We start from the raw sequence: 20,390 nt of genomic DNA on the forward strand, positions 1-20,390 counted from the left end.
GGTGGATGGTGAACGTTGGTGGGCGGCCATTTACGAGTTTTTCCAGAGATGCTCAATTGGGTTTAAGTCAGGGCTCTGGCTGGGCCATTCAAGAACAGTCACGGAGTTGTTCTGAATATTGACAGGGGTGGGTGTACATGAATGAGGGGGAAAATGAAATGAAATGATTTTAACAAATGGCTGCAACATAACAAAGAGTGAAACATTGAAGTATATATCGATAGCATTCATCACATATCTACTTGAATTTAAAGAAACAAAATGAAAAATGCTACTCCAATGCAAGAATGAACAGCAGTCAACACTCGCCACGTCTGCTTAAGAAAACAAGCGTGCGGGAGGATGATTAGGCATCGATGCGAGCCCATTGCACAAAAGCTTCCCCGACTCGTCCCTCGACGCCGCCATCGGGCAGATAATTGACGGCGTGTGCGCGCGCGTGAGGCGGAAGTCGGTCTCCCGCTTACCGTCTGTTCTCTCGGCTGGTGCTGAACAGTTTGATCATGTCGGAGAGGAAGAGGCGGCGAATTTCCATCAGCTCGGCGCCGGGGGCCGAGTTCTTTAATAGGGTCGCTATCACTTTGAGGATCACTGTTATGGCGAGTGGACAAACAAACAAACAAACAAACAAACAAACAAACAGAAAGTGCACTCAGACCTCGGCTAAGTTTTTTAAAAAAATTTATTTTTGTAAAATGCCTGCATTTCTATGCACGTGAAGCTTGTGTAAGGGGTGAATCGATGCACCACATGTACCACTCGATGTTTAAAACAGGCAAATATGTCAGGTTATTCATAGATAATGTCAAGAAAAAAGAAAAAAAAAAATTCATATTTAAATGCGTATGTAAAATCTCGTCACAGTCAGGCAGAATCCTCACACCATCAGAACCTTTTTTCGCCCCCCCCCCCCCCCCCCCCCAGAAAACTGCATTTATTGTGTGTGTTATTATAACATTGTATTGTTAAAGTTCTCATGCTGTTTTTACTTCTTTAAAAATTTGTAAAAAGACCCGCGTGGGGGGTGACCAATATTGTTTTGTGAGGGGGAAAAAAATGGTTTATAGGTTTTTTCTGCCCAACTGCAACAGTATGGAAAATAGTTCATTTTAATAAGTAATATGATTAATTCACCAATTATTTCATTAATATTTTGTGTATTTTAGTTTTTACAATGAATAATCAATGAATTATGATAAATGAACACAGTGGAATGAATAGGTAATTTATTTTAATAATCTAAATAATAATGCATTCTTATTTTTTCACTACTTATTATTAAATTGACTAGATCTCATGAGCAAGGATTTCATGAAATAACATCAAAACATCCAAAATGTAAATGTAAAATTGTTTCTTTACTTTAATAATACTTTTGGTTTGATTAAATACAATTAATTAATTAATTAATTAATTAATGGGATATATGAGTACAAAAATAAATGAAATAAAAGACTTTAACTTTTACAAGGGGGGAAAAAACAGAAATAAGTACAACAAATGTTACAGGACTATCTTTTGACTTACTTGGGTTCTGAATCTTGACAGTGGAGTCGGGCTCAGCGTGCGGCTTGTGGACCACCTGCGTGCACACCTGCTCCGTCAGAATCTGATGTGGAGAGGAGGAGGAGAAGAAGGAGAAGGAGAAGGAGAAGAAGGAGGAGGAAGAGTAGGAGGAGGCCACCCACGCCAGCTCAACGTTGATGCCTGGACGCGGCGGCACGCCGTACCTCATACAGAGCGTTGTAGGTGGTCACCGTCATGGCGCCGGCGTGCAGCAGGAGCTTCTCGCCCAGGAGCGTGAAGAGGCTTTGGGTGTGCATGATCTCCACCTTCCTCCTGTGCAGAAAAGGCAGCGGTGAATCGAATCATTAACAGAAGCACTGACCTACATTGTTCTATGAATTACGTATCACCTTATCCCCAACAGTTTATTCTCTTAATTTGGCAGCGTTGCTCTTGGCTGCCCTGCTTCCGGTGCACGTACGCAGAGATTCGATTTTTTTGGCCCAGCACGTAACTCGGAAAACTCGAGGAATACGTCTGCATCGTTGGCTCCATAAAAGGAGAGAAACTCGTGGTGTGGGCCCAACCTTCCCTGACCTTAACCCTATTGAGAACCTTTGGCGCAACCTCAAGAAAAAGATTTATGAGGGCGGGGGGCAGTAGCAATTTGAGCAGAAACTATTACAAAACAAAACAAAAATTCCATAGATGTAAGAATTGTGACGCTGCTATCAAATAAGCGTTAAAATGTAACTTGACCTGTTAAGATTTGATTTGATTTGCACATTCAATAAAATCCTTTTTTTCAGCTCTCTAAATCCTATAAAATGTCTTGAAACTCTGTCGTGCGTAAGCACTTGGAAATTATGCTGACTGTCATTTGCGTCGACGATTTAGCAAAACCAGAGGAAAATATCATTTGCATAATAATTTGGAACATAGTGTATTGATTCTGAACTGCTCCATAGGCGGTACATGGTACAGTTGTGTGCTATTATATTACATTTTTCTGGAGTTTTGATGGTTTCGACAATTGCGACGTGACAGTGGCGGTATTAAGACGTGGCTTTAGTCGGGTTAAGTCCTCACTGAATTCCTAGGTATCTAATGTACGGCCCACCTCTGGTAAAAACAGATGCAAAACACTCAGCGGGGCTTTTGCCTTAAAGCTGCTCGATAAGAGCCCCGTGGGAGTCATGTCAGCAAATGGCCGCTGTCATAAATTGAGCGGGCGGGGAGGGGGCGTGGCACCGCAAAACGTAGCCCGTCCCCTGCGACGGAATCAAGATGTAACAGAGGAGCTAAACGGGTTTCGGAGGTGACAAACGACCTCGGCAAGAAGAGCAGAAGTGCCGGCGCACGCGAAAAGCCGAGTTGGTTTGTGCGCTCCAGCCAGGGTGCAGCGACACGCAGCGTCACCTCCGCGAGGGCTGACGCGAGATTACTGTCGTGGGATTTCAGCAATGGGGAAATTCTTTCTTGACAGAGGAGTTTGCCTTTAAGGTCACAATCAAAAGCTAGCTGAAGGTTAAGGGCTTTTCTTGCATATCAAGTTTGGAGGAGGGCTATAATTGCAAAATTGTTAAAGACAAGCATTTAATGCTTCTTCCACCCCCCCCCTCGTAGGAAGACAATTATGAATTGACGATGAATGGAAGCGAAATGAGATCAAAGCATCCAACCTCGCTCACGTTTTGGGGCGAGCAGACGAGACAAGTAGGCAGATGTTAAAACATTCTCCGATGCGCCGCAAAACATCGAGATTGCAAGATGCTAACTGAATGCCGGTGGTGACCAGTGCCAGCCAATCACAGCCTCTGACACCATGAAAACTGTTATTATGTGACCTGGGTTGCATTAAGTCGGGTGCCATTTTAAACAACAATTTTGGCATTATGTTGCACCGATCTTTGTACTACTTTTCCCTTTAGGCAGGGCTTTGGCGCCGACTTGTGGCATCTTAGGGCATTTCAGAAAGAGCACGAGTTCTCAGAAAGTGAGTGCTGAGAAGAAGCAGCAGGAAAAAAAACAACAACAAAGAAATGTGAAGTGCAAAACAATGTCTCAATTGAGATTCATCAGTTTATGTTATTCGATTTCATATTATGACTGTAAGTTTTTTGAACATGTTCCAAACATTTGTTTTTGAGTTTAATTGCATCATGTCTCTTGCGTGGGTCACTTACTTGTGTCCCAAATGCTTGAGGAAATATGCGAGGACTTTGAGGGACTGCACTTGAATGCTTTCACACTTGGATCCCATAAGTTTGTAGATGACCCTGCGAGACGCACAAAAAAAACAACAAAAGAAAACGCACAAATCATGAAATAATTTGTTTTATTTTGTTGCACATCAGTTGGAATATGAATTATGTATGAGTCACGTTGGCGCACAGTAGAAGACAAGGGTTTATTTTTGTGGAATTTATTAGTTCAACTGTCAACGGGTGGAAACGCTAACGCGCGGAGCCCTGGCCTCAGGGGGTTGCTCACCGTATTCCATTTCTCTGGTCAAAAGCGGGGATCATGGAGTCCGGATGCTCAGACATGAGGGCCACCACCAGCTGCAACACGTCGTGTAGGTTCTCATCCTGCAGACAAAAGTGGGAGCAGTTCAATATTTGACATCTACCGCGCGACGCCTCCTAATCGATGCATTGATCAATGAGGGCTTGGACTAGAAGCTTTAGTTGTCCCTGCATCAACAACACTTTTTTATTTTTATTTTCTTTGACAACTGCATGCTTCAATCACGATATATGGTATCTGTCTACCTGAAGGAGTATCTTGATCTTGTCTAGTCCTCGCCGCCTATCTTCGAAGTGTCGTTTTAGTTTTATTCACGCTTAATTACGAGAATGAACTGTAGCGCTTTGGATGTCACATTTGGTTGCCCGGTTTCCTAATCCTGTCCAATCCTATCCCATCTGTTAAACTTGATGGGATAGGATTGGACCTGTCCCAGGTTTTACGTGGATTGGATTCTGTCCCATCTGTTAAACTTTCAACCTGTCTTTGAAGTAGGTGTTTTAGTTTCATTCACAACTAATTATGAGTTACGTTTAATCTTTAATCAAATGTTTTTTGGTCATGTGCTGCATGGTTCGCTGATTCTTTGTCTAGCGATGAAGTTGTTTTCTTTTCATTTACATTAAATTAGGAAAGTGAATAGTTAAGCTTTTGATTATTTTGTCATGTGACCCTCCCTGGCTTAGTGATCCTGTCCTATCCATTCATTCATGTATATATATATATATATATGTCTATATTTGAAACTATATTTTGCTTTCGTTCATATTTACTTTCTGATTTTTTCTGATTTTTTTAGTTTGCATTTTTTATTTTTATGTGCTGCTGCCTGTCTGACTGATCCTGTCCTGTGATGTCCTGTCCTGTCCTATTAATCTATCCATTATCTTTTCCTGTCTATATTTGAAACTCTATTTTACTTTCATTCATATCTAACTTCAAGAGTGATTTGTTTTTGCATGTTTGATGAATTTATTTATCTGCTGCTGCCTGCCAGACTGATTCTGTCCTGTGATGTCCTGTACTGTCTTTCCATCCATCCAATTATCCATGTCGATATTTGAAGTGCCGTTTTGCTTTCATTCACAGTGAATTACAAGACTTAATTTTGTTTCATTCTTGTTTATTTTGTCATGTGCTGCTGCCTCGCTTGCTTATCCTGTCCTATTCTGCGCGTCCATCTACTCATCCATCCGTCTCTCTTTGAAACTGTGTCATAGCTTCATTCACATTTAAATAAAAGAAAAAATTTCTGCATTTTCAAAATGATTTTATGTGCTCCTACCTGACTTACCAATATTGTCCTGTCCTGTCATATTTTCTACTCATTGCTTCCTTTCCTTCTTCCAGTCTATGGATAAATGGACAAATGGTCAAATGGATCCAAATTCCACTGCTGTATAGATTTTATCGTTACGTTACACTGCTTTTATTAATGCATTTGTCTGTTCTCGCTTTTCTCTGTCTTGGTTTTAGGGTTGTCATGTGCTTTGAGAATGATCAAAAGACATTATTGCCTTTATCTACTATACACAGTCTTTGTTTTGACATTTCCTTAGTGTGTATGCTGGGAGTTGGGGTGAGAGGGTTAGCAGACTCTGGGGTACGTGGGCTTAAAATGTTCTAGATGAATGGGCAAAAATTCCCACACTCGCATAATCTTGTTAAAAGTCTTCCCAGAAGAATGGAAGCTGTTTTAGAGAAAAGAAAAAAAAAAAAAATCCGTTTTTACTTCCTTTAGTAGTACTTCCGTTATCATGCACCCACTACTTCGTCCCAATACTTTTGTCAGTGTAACGTACAGGGTGCTCACAGTGTCACAGCGAGAGAAGATGCATGCCGCAGTGTACCTCATGCATTGTTAACAAATAGTTGAGGATGCTCTGCAGCTCGTCCTCCTTCACACCTCGGTCCTGGGGGGGGAACAAAAAACGGAAGATCCGAATTAAACATTATCAGGGACAGTGATACGGCAAGTTTTTCATCATGATGGAGCAAGAAGACGAAGGCTGTACACCAATCATAGTGTACAGTGAACTTCCATGTATGGAGAAGAAAAGATGGTTTCTAGCTTTTCCTGTTCTTTAGTAATGAGCAGTAGACATGGGTTGGTTTCACCTCATTGCAAAACTATAAAACTACATTAACAAGACTGAGAAAGGGCTTTCTGATGTCACAATATTTTATTTACAGATATGTACAGTACAACTAATAAAAATGAGCGATGCCGGCTCATCACACGTCTCAAGCTGAATGTCAGTAGCTTTTTTATACGTTCGTCTTTCACTCCATGAGCTGTGTCATCTTTTTTTTTTTACAATGGCGATACAGACTTTCTACTACCTACTGTGAACATACTCTTTTTGTACCATACTCACACTGAAAAGCTGTGCTGAGCTCAAATCCAAAATGATGTGATGCCGCCATCTACAGGAATGTGTTAGTCATCACAGCGATTTACAAACGAGTTTTACGGACAAGCTGGCCAAGACCCTCTTCCACGCACCCCCTCCTCATTGAAAAACGTACTTGACGAATATATTCGTCGGTGGCACTAAACGGTTAGATTCCAGTTGACGAATCGAAACGTCCATGGCAGTGCCTCAGTTAATAAAGGTTTGGTGTACTGATTTAAAAAAAAAAAAAAAAAAACATGCCAGGACAATCTGTACTTCTATTTTAAAGCAAGCCCTTGACAGTGAGATAAAGAATGCAGACGAGCAGCCTTTAAAGGATAAGACGGCATGCGGCTCGGTTGGGGCTTTGAGGCACGGAGACGGCTGGGAGATACCTTCAAGATGAGTTGCTTGAGAAAGAGAAGAATGAAGGCCCGCAGAGAGATGATTTCTTTCTGGGTCGGCCTTGGACCATCTGTAGCGAGAGGGAAGCAAGAGAGAGAGAGAGGTAAAGTGTTGGAACATGCACATAATGTACAGCCGCCCGCTTGTTTACGTTACCATTGTTCCTTCTTATTCTACTCTTGGTTGGTTTTAATGATGTAAAGTTACCGTTTGAAGACGCCATAATGAGCGACTGGCGTTTGGAAGAAAGCGCTACATATTTTACACACATCTTCCCTCGCTCGGCTTCGCCTGGAACAGCAGGATTCGCCTTCTCGTCTTGTGTGATTTAAAAAACAAACAAAAAAAAAAAAAAAAAAAAAAACATGAATCAACACTCCAACATCCACAAAAAATCCCTAACTTTAAAACCAAAAGACGCTGGAATAACCTGCCTATATCATTACTGGGAAGAATAGCGACAATAAAAATGAAAACCGTACCTCAAATCAACTATTTATTTTCAGTGATTCCATTTAAACCCGCATTTAAATGGTTTCAAACCTTGGATTGATTCTGCTGTATTACATTTTTATTCAAAAAATAAGAAAAATAGAATCAGTCAATCCACTCTTCAGAAAAGTAAACAGGAGGGAGGCCTAAATGCTCCCAACTTTAAACATTGTTATTTAGCTAACCAATTACAATACCTCAACAAATGGTTGCGCCACAGTGAGGAGTGTGATTCTTGGCTGGAATTGGAACAAACAGACTGCAACAACATCAAATTAGCAAAACTCCCATTTATTTCTTCTAGTCTTAAACACCATCAATGTTTCAAGAATCCAATAATCACATCCACCTTAACGGCTTGGTGGCAAAGTTTAGTATGGACAGGATCTCAATTAGCTCCCAGTATGCTCTCCCCTATCTGGCATAATCCAGATTTCGAAATTAATAATATACCCCTTCATTTTAGTACATGGGAACAACATAGAATTAACCACCAACAACTATTTAACAATAATGTTAATCAATAATGTGACCTCTCATGGCCCGATTCTGGGCGTCCCTGCTAAAGCTACTGCCCCCGTGACCCGACCTCGGATAAGCGGTAGAAAATGGATGGATGGGTACAAAGGTTATGATATATAGAACAAACTATAATCAAAATTCAAATGTCTTTCATTGTCTTCGTCTTTTTCGGCTTATTTGAAATAGTTTTATCTCTGCTATTTTTTTTGTATTTGATGTGTGGATGGTTGTTCATCTGTCCAAGCTGAATACCCAGGTGCCTTGAGATATGAGTTTCATTCATTCCGTGACCACACTTGTAACTCAGAACACTTGTATCCTAAATCATCTTTCGCTATTGAAATGAATTGAATTGTCAATCTGTTCCACTCTCTCAAAATAAAAAGTTTGTAATGTGTTTTTTTTTTTTTTTTGTAAAATAGCACTCTATGATATTGTACTTTATAGAAACATACAGTAATGACATAATCAAATTGAATGTAAAAGAATTAAACCGTTTTTGCCTCATTTTTTGCTTCAATCCAATGGACATTGTGCTGGTCCTTCTGGTGTGTGCTCATTGTCCTCCTGGGGGCAATATAATACAGACATACAGCTATTCATGGGGCCAATCAAAACTGGCCAGGAAGCTGCAGTAATACTAGTCGTTCTTCGTAGAGGATAAAGAATATATGCCTGTGATTATTGCTATATTATCTATCAACGTGCTTCTCCACAGACTGTGTGCAAGCATCCATTGCTTCAAGGGTTGCAACACTGCAACACCTATCCTATTTGTTTACACGCCGATGGCGTTTTGCAGTGTGTGTTAGCATTAAGCTAGCAGACTTAATTGCAAGTTTGTCAGTAAATCTTAAGTCGGCGTGGCAATAAACAGCCTGAAGCCTCTTTTTTGAAGAATTGTTCACTAATTGCCAAACCGCTGCTGGTTTCGAAGTGGGTTGAGGGATCTTGAACTTGATCTTGAAGTCAGGTCACTCGCATCTCAAGGCACCACTGAAGTGTACCTTTTTTCTAAATGGTATCTTTTCTTGAGATTTGTCTCTATGTGCCCCGCGATTGTCTGACAACCAGTCCGGGGTGTGCCCTGCGTCTCAGTCAAAGTCAACTGGGATCGATTCCAGCTGACCTGTGGCTCTAATAAGGGTAAGCCACCATAGAAAATGGACGGCTGTTGTATGAAAATGTCAGTGTTGCATTCTTGGCAGCCTTGCCGACGAGGTAGTAAAATGCCAAGGTCACACCTGTCCATCACAGTGGGCCAACATGTCATTAAGTACTTGGGTGGCCCCTGTCATGCTGAGCTGGCTGTGCCAGTCATTCGAAATGACCACAACCCACAACACCTTCCATGCATTGTGAGCTCCAAAGAGGCTGTTTGTTAGTTGGTTCAAGCCGGGGAACAAAATAAAAAAAAAAATGTCCACATTAATTATTGAAGCACCATTTGGCATTTTCAGCAATTGCTTAGTGAATAATACGTGAATGTTCATGAAAACCTGAAGGCATTTGCATGAGGCCTTTGGTGATATTGGAGGCGTGCGCTTGACTAAATGCCACTCGAGTGTGTCGATTAATAAACCACCAAAACTTTGTGGAGATGAAGATTAAAGTCCAGTGGAATCTACAAAGAGAAATTCAGTCCATTCTAGGACATTGCACGACCCAATTTTTCCTCATTAATCATCCATCCATCCATTTTCTGAGCCACTTCTCCTCACACGGGTCGAGGGCGTGCTGGAGCCTATCCCAGCTATCATCGGGCAGGAGGCGGGGTACACCCTGAACTGGTTGCCAGCCAATCGCAGGGCACATACAAACAAACAACCATTCGCACTCACATTCACACCTACGGGCAATTTAGAGTCGTCAATTAACCTACCGTGCATGTTTTTGGGATGTGGGAGAAAACCCACGCAGGCACTGGGAGAACGTGCAAACTCCACACAGGCGGGGATTGAACCCCGGTCCTCAGAACTGTGAGGTAGACGCTCTCACCCATCGTCCACCGTGCCGTTCCTCATTAATCATGTCAATCAAAATAATTCAGCTGTTGTTGACTTCAAAGCGAATATGCAGGTTAAGCCTGGGACACACAACGATCTTAACTGATTTGACTGGTGATGAAAAACACAGCACAACACACACGTAAGGCTCTATTTTCGTGACTGGCATAAATCCGGCACAGCGCATGGCGTAACTCTGCACCGAAGCGGGTGTTGGTCATTTTCGTGGACCAGCGCACCTAAATGTCTATCTAAAAGAGAGACGTCGACGAATCAAAGCGGCTTCTGTCATTCCCTTTAAATGCGACACACTCACAGTCTCGCATGGATAGAATGACGCGTAATTGCAGAGATCCGTACACTGTGTGCAAAGGTGGCTAGAGTAGCGAAATATTACTCAATACTCAAGAAAGAGTGCTGTTACTTGACAATAATGTGACTCAAGTAAATTTCAAAAGTACTCCTCCAAAAAAATTACTTGAGTACAAGTAAAACGTACACTGAAAAAACTACAAATTCTGAGTAAATGGCGTGTATCATTTTTTTTAAAACAGAGCACAAACATCAATAAACTAAAAATAAAATAAAAGCATGTACCTCAAGTGATGCATGTTTCACAGTTACTTGTGATATAATAGAGCAAATCTGGGCTAATATCCACAGCCAAAACGACAACAAAACATCTGCAATTTGCTGCAATGTGTTTTCTCAAGTTAGAGGTGGGATGAAAAGTCCACAGTTGGGCAGACAGTGCCAGAAAAATACTAAAATACATCTTCGCTGTTGTTTTTCTTCATCTAAATGTAAACACGAATCGCGCACCGTTGCCTTCAATGGTAATGACGACCTCCCCAACATGCACGTCGGTTAGCCGGACTGGCTCATCTTGTGATAATAGCTATGCCTGGGAAGCCCAATAGAAGACATTGTGAGAGGTCATGTGACTTCATTGGTGAAGGAGACTTTAAGCGTCACGAGCACTTCAATTGGATTGGAACAAACAGCACCCAATGTGGAAGTCTAAACAGCAATAATTGATCAACAAAAGTAACGAGCGGCATTTAGATCATTGTAACAGAGTAAAAGTACCATTTCTTCTTAACATAAATACTCGGGTAAAAGTAAAATGTATGCAGTATTAAAACTACTTTGACAAGTTCAATTGAGCCAAAATGCTACTTGAGTCAACGTAACGAAGTATATGTAACGCGTTACTACCCAACTCTGCCGGTGTGGCACAGACAAGGTGAGCGGCTACCCTTATGAAATACAGAATGAGCCGCTGATAACAACTGGCAACCTAAATATGCCCTCATTTACAGTATCTATCTCCAAATAGAAAGAACGGGCTTTGTTCAGAATTCTATTGCATTGAGTTAATTGTATATCAATTTAATATATCAAAAGTACTTTTTTTTCATTGCATTCAAAGTGTAAAGAAGTGTGATGTATTTCAATATTGTGAGATGTTTGTAATCTCCTGTTGGAGGCCACCATTTATGATTAGACCAGGCGTGGCTTTAGAGACCTCCGGTGTAGACAAAGACGTGAGCGTCCGCAGGGCCATCCGGTGCCAGCGAACGGGCGAAGCCGAGGAGCCGAGGCCGATGGGGGCGGGTACACCGACCCCATCGGCCCGTGAACGGCACCGCCTCGCCCGCTCTTGTAGCCGCAGAGCCGACAGCCGCACAGCTCTGACAACGGTAATCAATGACGAGGCTCCCTGAGGACGGGGCTAACGGCTAAGTATCTTGACGGTGATTAATAGAGAGGAGGAAAAACTCTGCGCGCAGACGAGAGTGTGACAGGGAAGAGCTGATAAGAGCGTTATTACCGCCCGCCAATGCGTTGGAGTTATTCACAAGCAATTATGTTCAACAGCTCAGCGCGGCTCTCGTTTCTCCCGGTGGCAGATTATACGGCGCTCCCCGCATCACCCAAGGGCACGGGGGAGTTTATTGAAAAATGATTTATTTCCCTGTGATCGATGCAGTCATCTCCTTGGGTTCATGACGGATGGTTGTCATGTCACGGCATGGACATAAATCAAACATCCTGCAGTGGCTTTAAAGGGGCGCGCATCAACTGTCCTGCACAGCGGAAGCACCAGCGTGGAACACAATTGGCTACGTCAGAATTAATTCATTTGTTCCACTGTCGCAATCGTAAAATCTTTAGCTACTACGCACGGAGCAGAACAAGCTTCACAATTTAACATCGGTCACCTGTCTACCGGTTTCTGATTGGGGCTTTTTTGGCCGAATTACCACGATGATAAGTACCACTATAATGACCAAAATGAATCTAGAATAGCAGAGTGGGCCTAAGGAGTCACCTAAAAATGTTTGAACACTGCGCTTAAAGAAGTTCAAAGTATAATACAGTATGTATACCTCATTAAATGTTTCAAAAGCGACCCTTTTTAAAAATCAATGCAAATCTATTGCACTTAAAAGTTCAATTCACGTGAACTCTAGTTAAAACATGTAGTGTACGACTTGAAAAGTAAAAAAAAAAAAAAAAGACTAAATTATTGAATTGAAAAAAAAACGTTGAAGCTACTGTAAAATTATGCGCAGTTTGAAAGACAACGCTGTGCAGAAATATGGGGAAATAAAATCATTCTATTACATAAATGGCATTGCACGTACAATTTAAATAACAATTGTACCTTAACAATAAATATTTGGAAGCCAATCTGTTCCGAAAGATGAAATGCAATCGCATTGTGCTTTAAAGTTAAACACAACTGAATGTTTTTGGGGGGAGGAAATCCACTGCTGTGTCTCTAAGTAGTGTGTGTTTGGTTAAATGGTTGTGGTTTGAGATAACCCAGTTGAAGGCGTACCGTGGAATTTGCTGGAAATGACCGCTCCAAAGCAAAAAGGCCTACGTCCTGTTCAATTTTAGCGCAGGGGTTCTTGAGACTTTATCGTTTGATACACACGCCCACCCAATCTCTCAAACCTGCATACTGCATACTTTTATCTTCCCTTAATTTAAAAAATAAAAATGAAAAAATAAACGACAATAATGCTGTTATTCCTTTCCATAACACGGGCTTCTCGCGACTTTGAAGGTGTAAATACTGGACGTCTCAAGCAGGCGCACTTTTGAAAAAGCACAGCAATCAGTCGCGTGCGCCTTCAGTGAGGGTAATCCATCGGGTTGAGGGCGCGCATAATTTCAAGTGCGAGCCTTCAAGTGCCATTCGCCCTCTGAGGCAGGAAAGTGGTGCGCAGGAAAGCCAGAAAGAGAGAGCGAGAGAGGCGCGATGACGAGAAAAACAGCTTTTCATTGGTCATTACCGGGCGAGGGGTGCGAGAACAAAGGCAGGGGGCTATTGATTAAGACAGACTATCTGTTGGCTCAAAGGAACCAAAAGAGGTCTCGGCGTCTCTCAGAGCGGCCGCAGTGCTTTTTGCACATAACGGAATGATATACGGCTTTAATTTGAAAGCCCTCGCTATTAAAAACCTGAGGCGGGGAGGGCGGTTCGCCGTCCTCCCCGTGTCCCCATAATTGAACACTTCATTACCTGCTCTACTCTCTCTTTTTAAGCGCCTTTGTTTGGTCATTTCTCAGTCGACAATGACGGAGCTGCCAAATCAAGCTGAGGATTAATGGCGCCGGGGGTCCGCGCGCAGAATGACCCGCAGGCAGAAAGCGATCCATTTTGAGATTGGTCTCCACGTCGAACGCCGTCTTTTTCAGCCTTTGTTTAAAAAGGACTCCACATTAAAGAGGCTTAATTGGAGAGCACGCTGGGAGGAAAACCAATCAAGTCCCGTAAATCTTTGCGCGGGATCCGTATGCCGTCCATCTGCTCTTATTCACAAGAGACAACTGACCACTAAGAACGAGAATGTGCGGACTCCACTTCAAACTATGAATGTCGCACTTTCCTAAAAAGCAAAGATTAAACTGTTGAATATTTTTGAACAATTTCTAATGTTGCCCCAGCCTACGCTGCTTGTTTCTTCGAAAGGAACACAACCTACTGATATTGCTCTTTACAAAAAAAATAAAAAAATAAATACGATTTAGGTAGTTGTGCATTATCAAACGTGTGTTAACACTGTCTTTGTCTGTATGTTTTTTCCTCTTTCCTAAAAAGAAAACATTTCGGCGGTTCTATGTCATTAAATATTTGTTACAATTGCCTTTGTCTAAATTCCGCCTTTCCTAAAAAGAGGAAAAAGCATCGATGGTGCACTTCCCTAATAAGAAAATATTCAAGCGATTATATATTGCATTTATTACTGTTGCACTCTTCTGTGTTGTTCGACTCCTAAATGACAAAGACAAACTATTTATGCTGCACTTTCCAAAAAAGAAAAGACAATTGTATACATCATTAAATGTGTTACTGTTGTCCCTGTCTGCATCTTTCGTTTCCTAAACAGACAAACTACTTATGCAGAATTTTGCCGGGGGGGGGGAAGAAATGACGTTACCGTTGTCCTTTTCTGTGACATTTGTTTCCTCAAAAGAAGACAAACTATTGATGTTGCACCTTCCTAAAAAATAAAATATTTTATCATTTTTACTTTACTGTGTTTTTTTTTTTTGTAATTTTTTTTTTTTGATTTCCAAATCTTTCATCTATTGGAGAATTCACTGCCAGCAGATTCATTTTAAATATCATTCAAACTGTTCCTCTTCCCAGGAAAGAAAAGCTTTGATTGCGTCTTTGATTGGCTCCCCGTTAACTGAACCTTAAATTGTAGGAGCGCGCTAAAAAGTGATATTTGTCGTCTCATCGCACCGCATAGGCCGACGCGGTTCGCACTTCTTAGTGTGAACGTGAAACCCTATAATCTCGTCCACCTCAAACACATTCTTTTTTTTTTTTTTTTTTTTTTAATAGACGGTATTCGCTCAACCTTCCAGTGGAGTCCACACACTCTGGTGGGTTTAATTACTTTGTCATGTTTGGTATCGTCTCAGGCGGAACCACAGTCCAAGCCATGTAGCAACATTTGTCCTTTTGACAAATATGACACTTACATGAGGCAATCCCACAAGGGAAGAAGAAAAATCAATGGAAAACAAGTAAGGCACAGAACTCAAGATGGACATCAAGAACATTGAAAAGTTGTCAGGTATGACAATGAAACAAGATGAAGGGCAAACTAAACTCCTACTAAGGAAATTGCCCAAATAAGCCCCGAAACGAGTATCCTATACAGATGGGTGTGAGAAAAATATATGCCTTTGCATTCATAAAATGTATTCTCTGTTAATTATAACCATATACTGAAGAATCTTTTGTTTTAGTGTGACGATAAGAAGGTAAACCTTGTACTTCTCTCTCCCCTCTGATATTGTATTATCAATTTGCTGTGAGACAAAGCGAGATGTTCGCTGTAGCCCCGGACACCAGTTCATCCAACGGCACGAAATTTGGTGGAAAATGTCAATTATAACAGGATTCACAAATAAGTCTCGTTCACCCACGCCCAAAAATGAACAATTGGGCGAATTCTGTGGCTCTGCGATGGCCCGCTCGTCGCCGCTTTAATTAACTTCGTATTGGCAGAATTTTGATCGCGCTCTCTTTATTGTGTTTTCCCAGGTGGAGCTTAAGCTGTTACAGATGAGGATCTTGTACTGCAGCACTTCCAAATTGGAAATAAAAAGTAGGTACGCAAGCTAAATTGCACCTGTGGACCCAAAAACGTCGTACTTTATGAGCTTCCATCATGTAAGTTTCTTTTTGTACGGGCATTATAAAAGAATAAAGACCTCGTTTGTGAAGCTGCGAGTGTGGAGTCAGCATCGCCCGGCTAACCCGAAGCTAAAAAGGTCACCACCATTATTAGCAGGGAATCAATTCAGGGAATATAGGCCTTGACTCATCTCAGGCACGGCCCGTGGGAATCCATCTTCATCCCGCCCTATCAGAGGCTAATTTATTGCAAGAAATTAGCAGTGAAGCGTGCCGCTAACAATGGAAGAAATCCCCCCTCCCCGTGACGGCATGACAAGTGTTACGCTATCAAGATGAAAGTTTCACCGCCAGGGAGAAGATTACATTACCACATGACACGGGATCAAGCGAGGGAAAAAAAAAAAAAAGTCATGTGTGATAGGGTGCTAATAGAAAAAAAAAAAAAAAGGAGAAAGGCAATGGAGAACAAAAGTGAGTTCAAGGAGACTTTCAACACATGCTTGATTGGAACTTTGTGACTGACTTGAAACGCAATGTTTAACTCACTCCGAAACGGCAAGCTTCCTTAAATCGAACCTTCGGTTTAGACAGTGTAGTCGGGGGACCTCGGCTTAAGGGTGGTCCCGACATGCGACGTTTTGAGGGATTTCTTTGTGCCTGTGTAGGTGCTGCTGTTTTGGTTTGCAAACTGAGTTCCAATGAGATTCGCAGTTCACGCATTATTGGCCACGTGACGAATAGTGTCTACAAAGGGAGGTAATTAGAGAAGTACAGATGAATGGATAGATGTGTAGACCGACCGAGCGACCGACTGACACTGTCGACAGACATACGATATATAGAATAGCTACACACTTACATACATATACTCGAGAAAAGGTGTTTATTTGTTTGACGCAATGACTTGAGACGCGGCTTCCCTTGTTGGAACCAGTAAGCAAGCGGAGTGTGTGAGATGCTGCCGAGTGCTCACCGAGACCCTTCGGGACGATGGCGCTGCCGTCGGCCGGGTCGACGGCCCAGTAGTAGTACTTGAGCGCGTGCATGAGCTGGAGCACCGTGCCGCCCCGTCGGATGGTGCTGTAGATTGTCGCCGTGCTGATGAATTCCGACGAGAGGTACGTGTACAAGGACAGCTGGATCTGCCGCGGACACACAAGTTGCGAGTCGGAAATGTAACATTTCCACAAAAAAAAAAGTTTAAAGACATATAGATATAGAGAGGTAAAGTCAATCGCGATTGAGATTTTCGATGGCTAGAACTTGGGTTCTCTGAGACCCAAACCACATTTTAATGGAGTCGCTCGTGTAATTATAATAATCAGATTATTGCAATTGCATATTTCTTTGATTAAATGTCATTTTCCTCCTCCTCCTCACTGGTTGTGTTGATTACATTCACATTTGCCATCACTTCACAAAATGATTAGGTCTATGATTGTCGAACTGTAATTTCAAGTTCCTGCAGATCCATTTAAAAATGAGACGACGTATTTCCCCCCACAATTTAAAACTGTTCCCAGGTGTCAATGGCATGCTTTTGTCAAAATACCCCAAGAATTAAGAGTTGTATACAGTGGTGCCTTGAGATACAAGTGGCTCGACTTAAAAGTTTTTCGAGATACGATTTGTCGTTCGGCCGATATTTGGCTTTGACCTGAGAGCGCGAACTTGAGAAACGAGCGCTGTATGGTGGCAGTGAACTGAATTCAACTCACTTCACGATAAGCGGCAGTTTGGCAAATAAAGAACAAGTCATCAAAAAAAGAAGCTTCAAGCTGTTTAATGCCACTTAATGTATTACGTATACTGCCTCCCAGTGGCTAAGGCAAGCACACCAGAAGGAGCAGCACAATGTATTGGAGTGCAGCATTAAATCATGATACTCAAACTGTTAATTCGTTACATTCTATTTTGTATGTTGTCACTCTGTTTTTTTTTTAATTGAGTACAATATTGCATAGTTCTTTTTTGTCTTGTTAAAAAGCAAACATTTTTGTTTTTTTGGGTGGAGGCTGAGATAGATGTGTTGCATTGTCATTCACTTCAATGAGGAAACATGATTTTTTGATTTTCAGTTACGAGCTTGGAACGAATTTAACTTGTACCTCAAGGCTATACCACTATATATTTAAAAAAAAATGGATGGATGGAAGGTTATACGCACAAAAAAACAAAAGAATGACTGAATTTGTGAATTACGGCTAGGGTTCACAGTACAAGCCAATTTTAAAAGTATGTTCCTTTGAGTTGTAATTTCCGTGACAAATGAAAATCCCCAAAACATTGATCCAGTGATTTGCCTTCCTATACGTGTTGTGTATCGGATACACGCCGCATGCTGCCATCATTTGACACTAGCCTACACGTCTGGCTGCAGCAGGAGATAGCATGGCACGTCCTGAGGGAAGGAGCCGGCGCTGCTCTGGGTACCAATGGAGCTAAAAGTGCTCTAACGCACTCCATTACCTCAATGTTTCTCTCATTTTTCTCCCTCTCGCTCTCTCTTCCCGTGCTCAACTTTGGAGGACTGTCACAAGCGAGCCTCCAGACAATTTAGCATTTATTTCCCCTCATATGTATTCATGCCGGGTCCCGGCAGCAGCTGCTTTCTGGAGACAAAAGTGTTTCCGACACTGCTTCTGTGATAACTCCTTTTGGACCTCCACCAGTTACCCCGAGCGGGCTCACCTTGGCGGGGGTATGGATCCAGATGGCGGCGTTGAACAGGATGTGGTCGCAAAGCTGTTTGAGTAGCGGCGCCCCGTACGGCAGGCCGTCCAGATACTTGGCGAAGGAGAGGAACTGCTCCAGCACGGACCTGCTGATGTGTGCGCGGGACGACTGTGGGGGAACGCAAAGGCAAAAAGTCAACAACTGGCACGGAAAAAGACAACTGGACACATAGTGGCCGTTGCAGGGAAGTGGAACATGACTCCAATGCTTTGGCTTTTTTTTTTTGTTTGATTAAAAATAAAGATGAAACTAAAAGTTACCAGCAATAAAAGTGAACCCCCACTTATTCAAGGCTAGCCTGTTTTGAGTGAGCGCTTCTGTCTCATGCAAAGGAGCCACTACTCACCTTGGAGCCAATGCCAAGTATGGCTTTGTCACTATCACAACCGGGTTATAGCTAGGGCGTTGCGACGAGGCGAGTGGCTCCTACTTGCGGAAGTACTGCAGTTGTGTGAATAAAAATATAAACAATGAAAATGAGCCCCCATTAAGACAGTAGAAGAGTCAATTGTATTTTCATTCATGGAGGCAGCACTTTATCACCACCCAGCTAAATTCAGCTTTGTTGACTCGTATATCAAATCAATTTTACCCATTTTAAAATATTCTGTCGCAGCACCCCAAAACAATTTGTTTGCATTTTTAATAAAGAAAACCAGAACTGTATGGTATAAAACTATGCAATAATAATCAACGAGCATGTCAAGAAATACACTGCTTTCAAAAAGTGCAATTACCGACGTACTGGTGTGCCTTTATGGGGCGTGGCCCAGTTGGTTACAGTGAAGCTGGAGTCGGGTTGGCTGTTCAGTCTGTGCGCGAGCTCAAGGGTGTGAGCTGTGGGCGACAGCAGTTCCTGTTTGTCCAGTTCAGTGTACAGCTGAACGCTCATGGGGTGACGGTGGCTCGCCTTGCCCACATGCCAGGGCGTTATACCACCTGAATTGCTCCAATGTGTTTTTCACTTGACTCATATATGAAGCTCGCTCCCAACGTTTGGTCAAGGGAGCACTGCATTGAAAATGTTGTCATGTTAATTCATGTATTTATAAATCAATCAAGGAAATGTGTTGAGCTGCATGCTTTACATTCAATACCCAGCCACTGTGAAATTACAGGTTGTCACTGTTAATGAATGGATGTATGCACCTACTGTATTTCTGATTAAGAAAAAATAATTTTGACTTTGCATAGAATGTTCACAAGCGCCTTGCTGACACCTGTTCTCTGCCCTGCTGGGGATCCGGCAAAGATATAAATGAGGGTACGGGAGAAGCAAAGGTGGCGGTTTAATCATATCTTGAGCAGATGGAGCCATACGTCAGGGTGTGAAACCTGGCAGCAGGTCGCGAACGAGGAATGGGGCGGGGGGGGGCGCGGGGGGGGGGGGGGGGGGGGGGAGGGCACTTCCTTGGTGCCTGTGTGTTACTTGCTGTCAGCTGGCGAGGCGCTGAGTGACAAAGTGGTGTGATTTCTCAGGATGCATTCTGGGGAGCCTGCATCACAAGCGCGTGAAAACACGAAGACAAATGCTTGCGTTACCTTTTCAAGCAGGTAGCCGATGACCAAAAAGCCCTTTCCTCCCAGCATCTGCTCTTGCATGGCAACGGAGCTCTTCAGCAGCTCCACCAGAAAGGCCAGCAGGGTGGCACTGACAAAAGAAGAAAGCAGAGAACAGTTGTTTATTCTTCATGGGAAACAAAATACTGCATACAGTAAAATCCAACAATAAATAAACCTTTAATAACATAACTCAAATAGCAATTGTTTGTCATCTTTTCTTGATTTCTTTATTCTTTTCAAAGTGAAACATCAATACCTTGCTTTCTTTTTGGGAATGTGCAGTATTAAAAGTTTATCTTCTTTTAAGGAAAGTGCAACGTCATTTGTCTTCCTTTTAAAACTGCAATCTCAATTGCTTTATAACAAGGAAAGTGCTTCAATAACTTTTCTTTTTAGCAAAGAGCAACACCAACTGACTACTTTTTTAAGAACGTGTGCAACTTCGCTTTCTATTTTTGTTTTCTTTTTAGGAAAGTGAAAAATGTGCTTTCTTTTTGGGAAAGTCAGAACAAATTGCCTTCAATTGCCATCAATTGCTTGTTTTTGGGATAAGGGCATTTG

At 42.2% G+C, this 20,390-nt stretch overlaps 1 protein-coding gene across 1 annotated transcript in view; it reads right to left on the reverse strand.

Annotated features, from left to right (window-relative positions):
• LOC133405362 (neurobeachin-like) overlaps positions 1–20,390 on the reverse strand; it is an 82,745-nt gene that overhangs the window by 13,742 nt on the left and 48,613 nt on the right. Inside the window, exons 11-20 of the mRNA XM_061682233.1 lie at positions 19,809–19,917; positions 18,222–18,374; positions 16,504–16,672; positions 6,827–6,906; positions 5,886–5,948; positions 4,000–4,097; positions 3,693–3,785; positions 1,731–1,839; positions 1,528–1,609; positions 468–591 (exon numbers count right to left, since the gene is read on the reverse strand). Of these exons, the coding sequence (XP_061538217.1) occupies positions 468–591; positions 1,528–1,609; positions 1,731–1,839; positions 3,693–3,785; positions 4,000–4,097; positions 5,886–5,948; positions 6,827–6,906; positions 16,504–16,672; positions 18,222–18,374; positions 19,809–19,917 (1,080 nt within the window). The remainder of the gene's footprint in view (positions 1–467; positions 592–1,527; positions 1,610–1,730; positions 1,840–3,692; positions 3,786–3,999; positions 4,098–5,885; positions 5,949–6,826; positions 6,907–16,503; positions 16,673–18,221; positions 18,375–19,808; positions 19,918–20,390) is intronic.

This window comes from Phycodurus eques, chromosome 7, assembly GCF_024500275.1.
Source record: "Phycodurus eques isolate BA_2022a chromosome 7, UOR_Pequ_1.1, whole genome shotgun sequence".
NCBI classification, from domain to species: domain Eukaryota; kingdom Metazoa; phylum Chordata; class Actinopteri; order Syngnathiformes; family Syngnathidae; genus Phycodurus; species Phycodurus eques.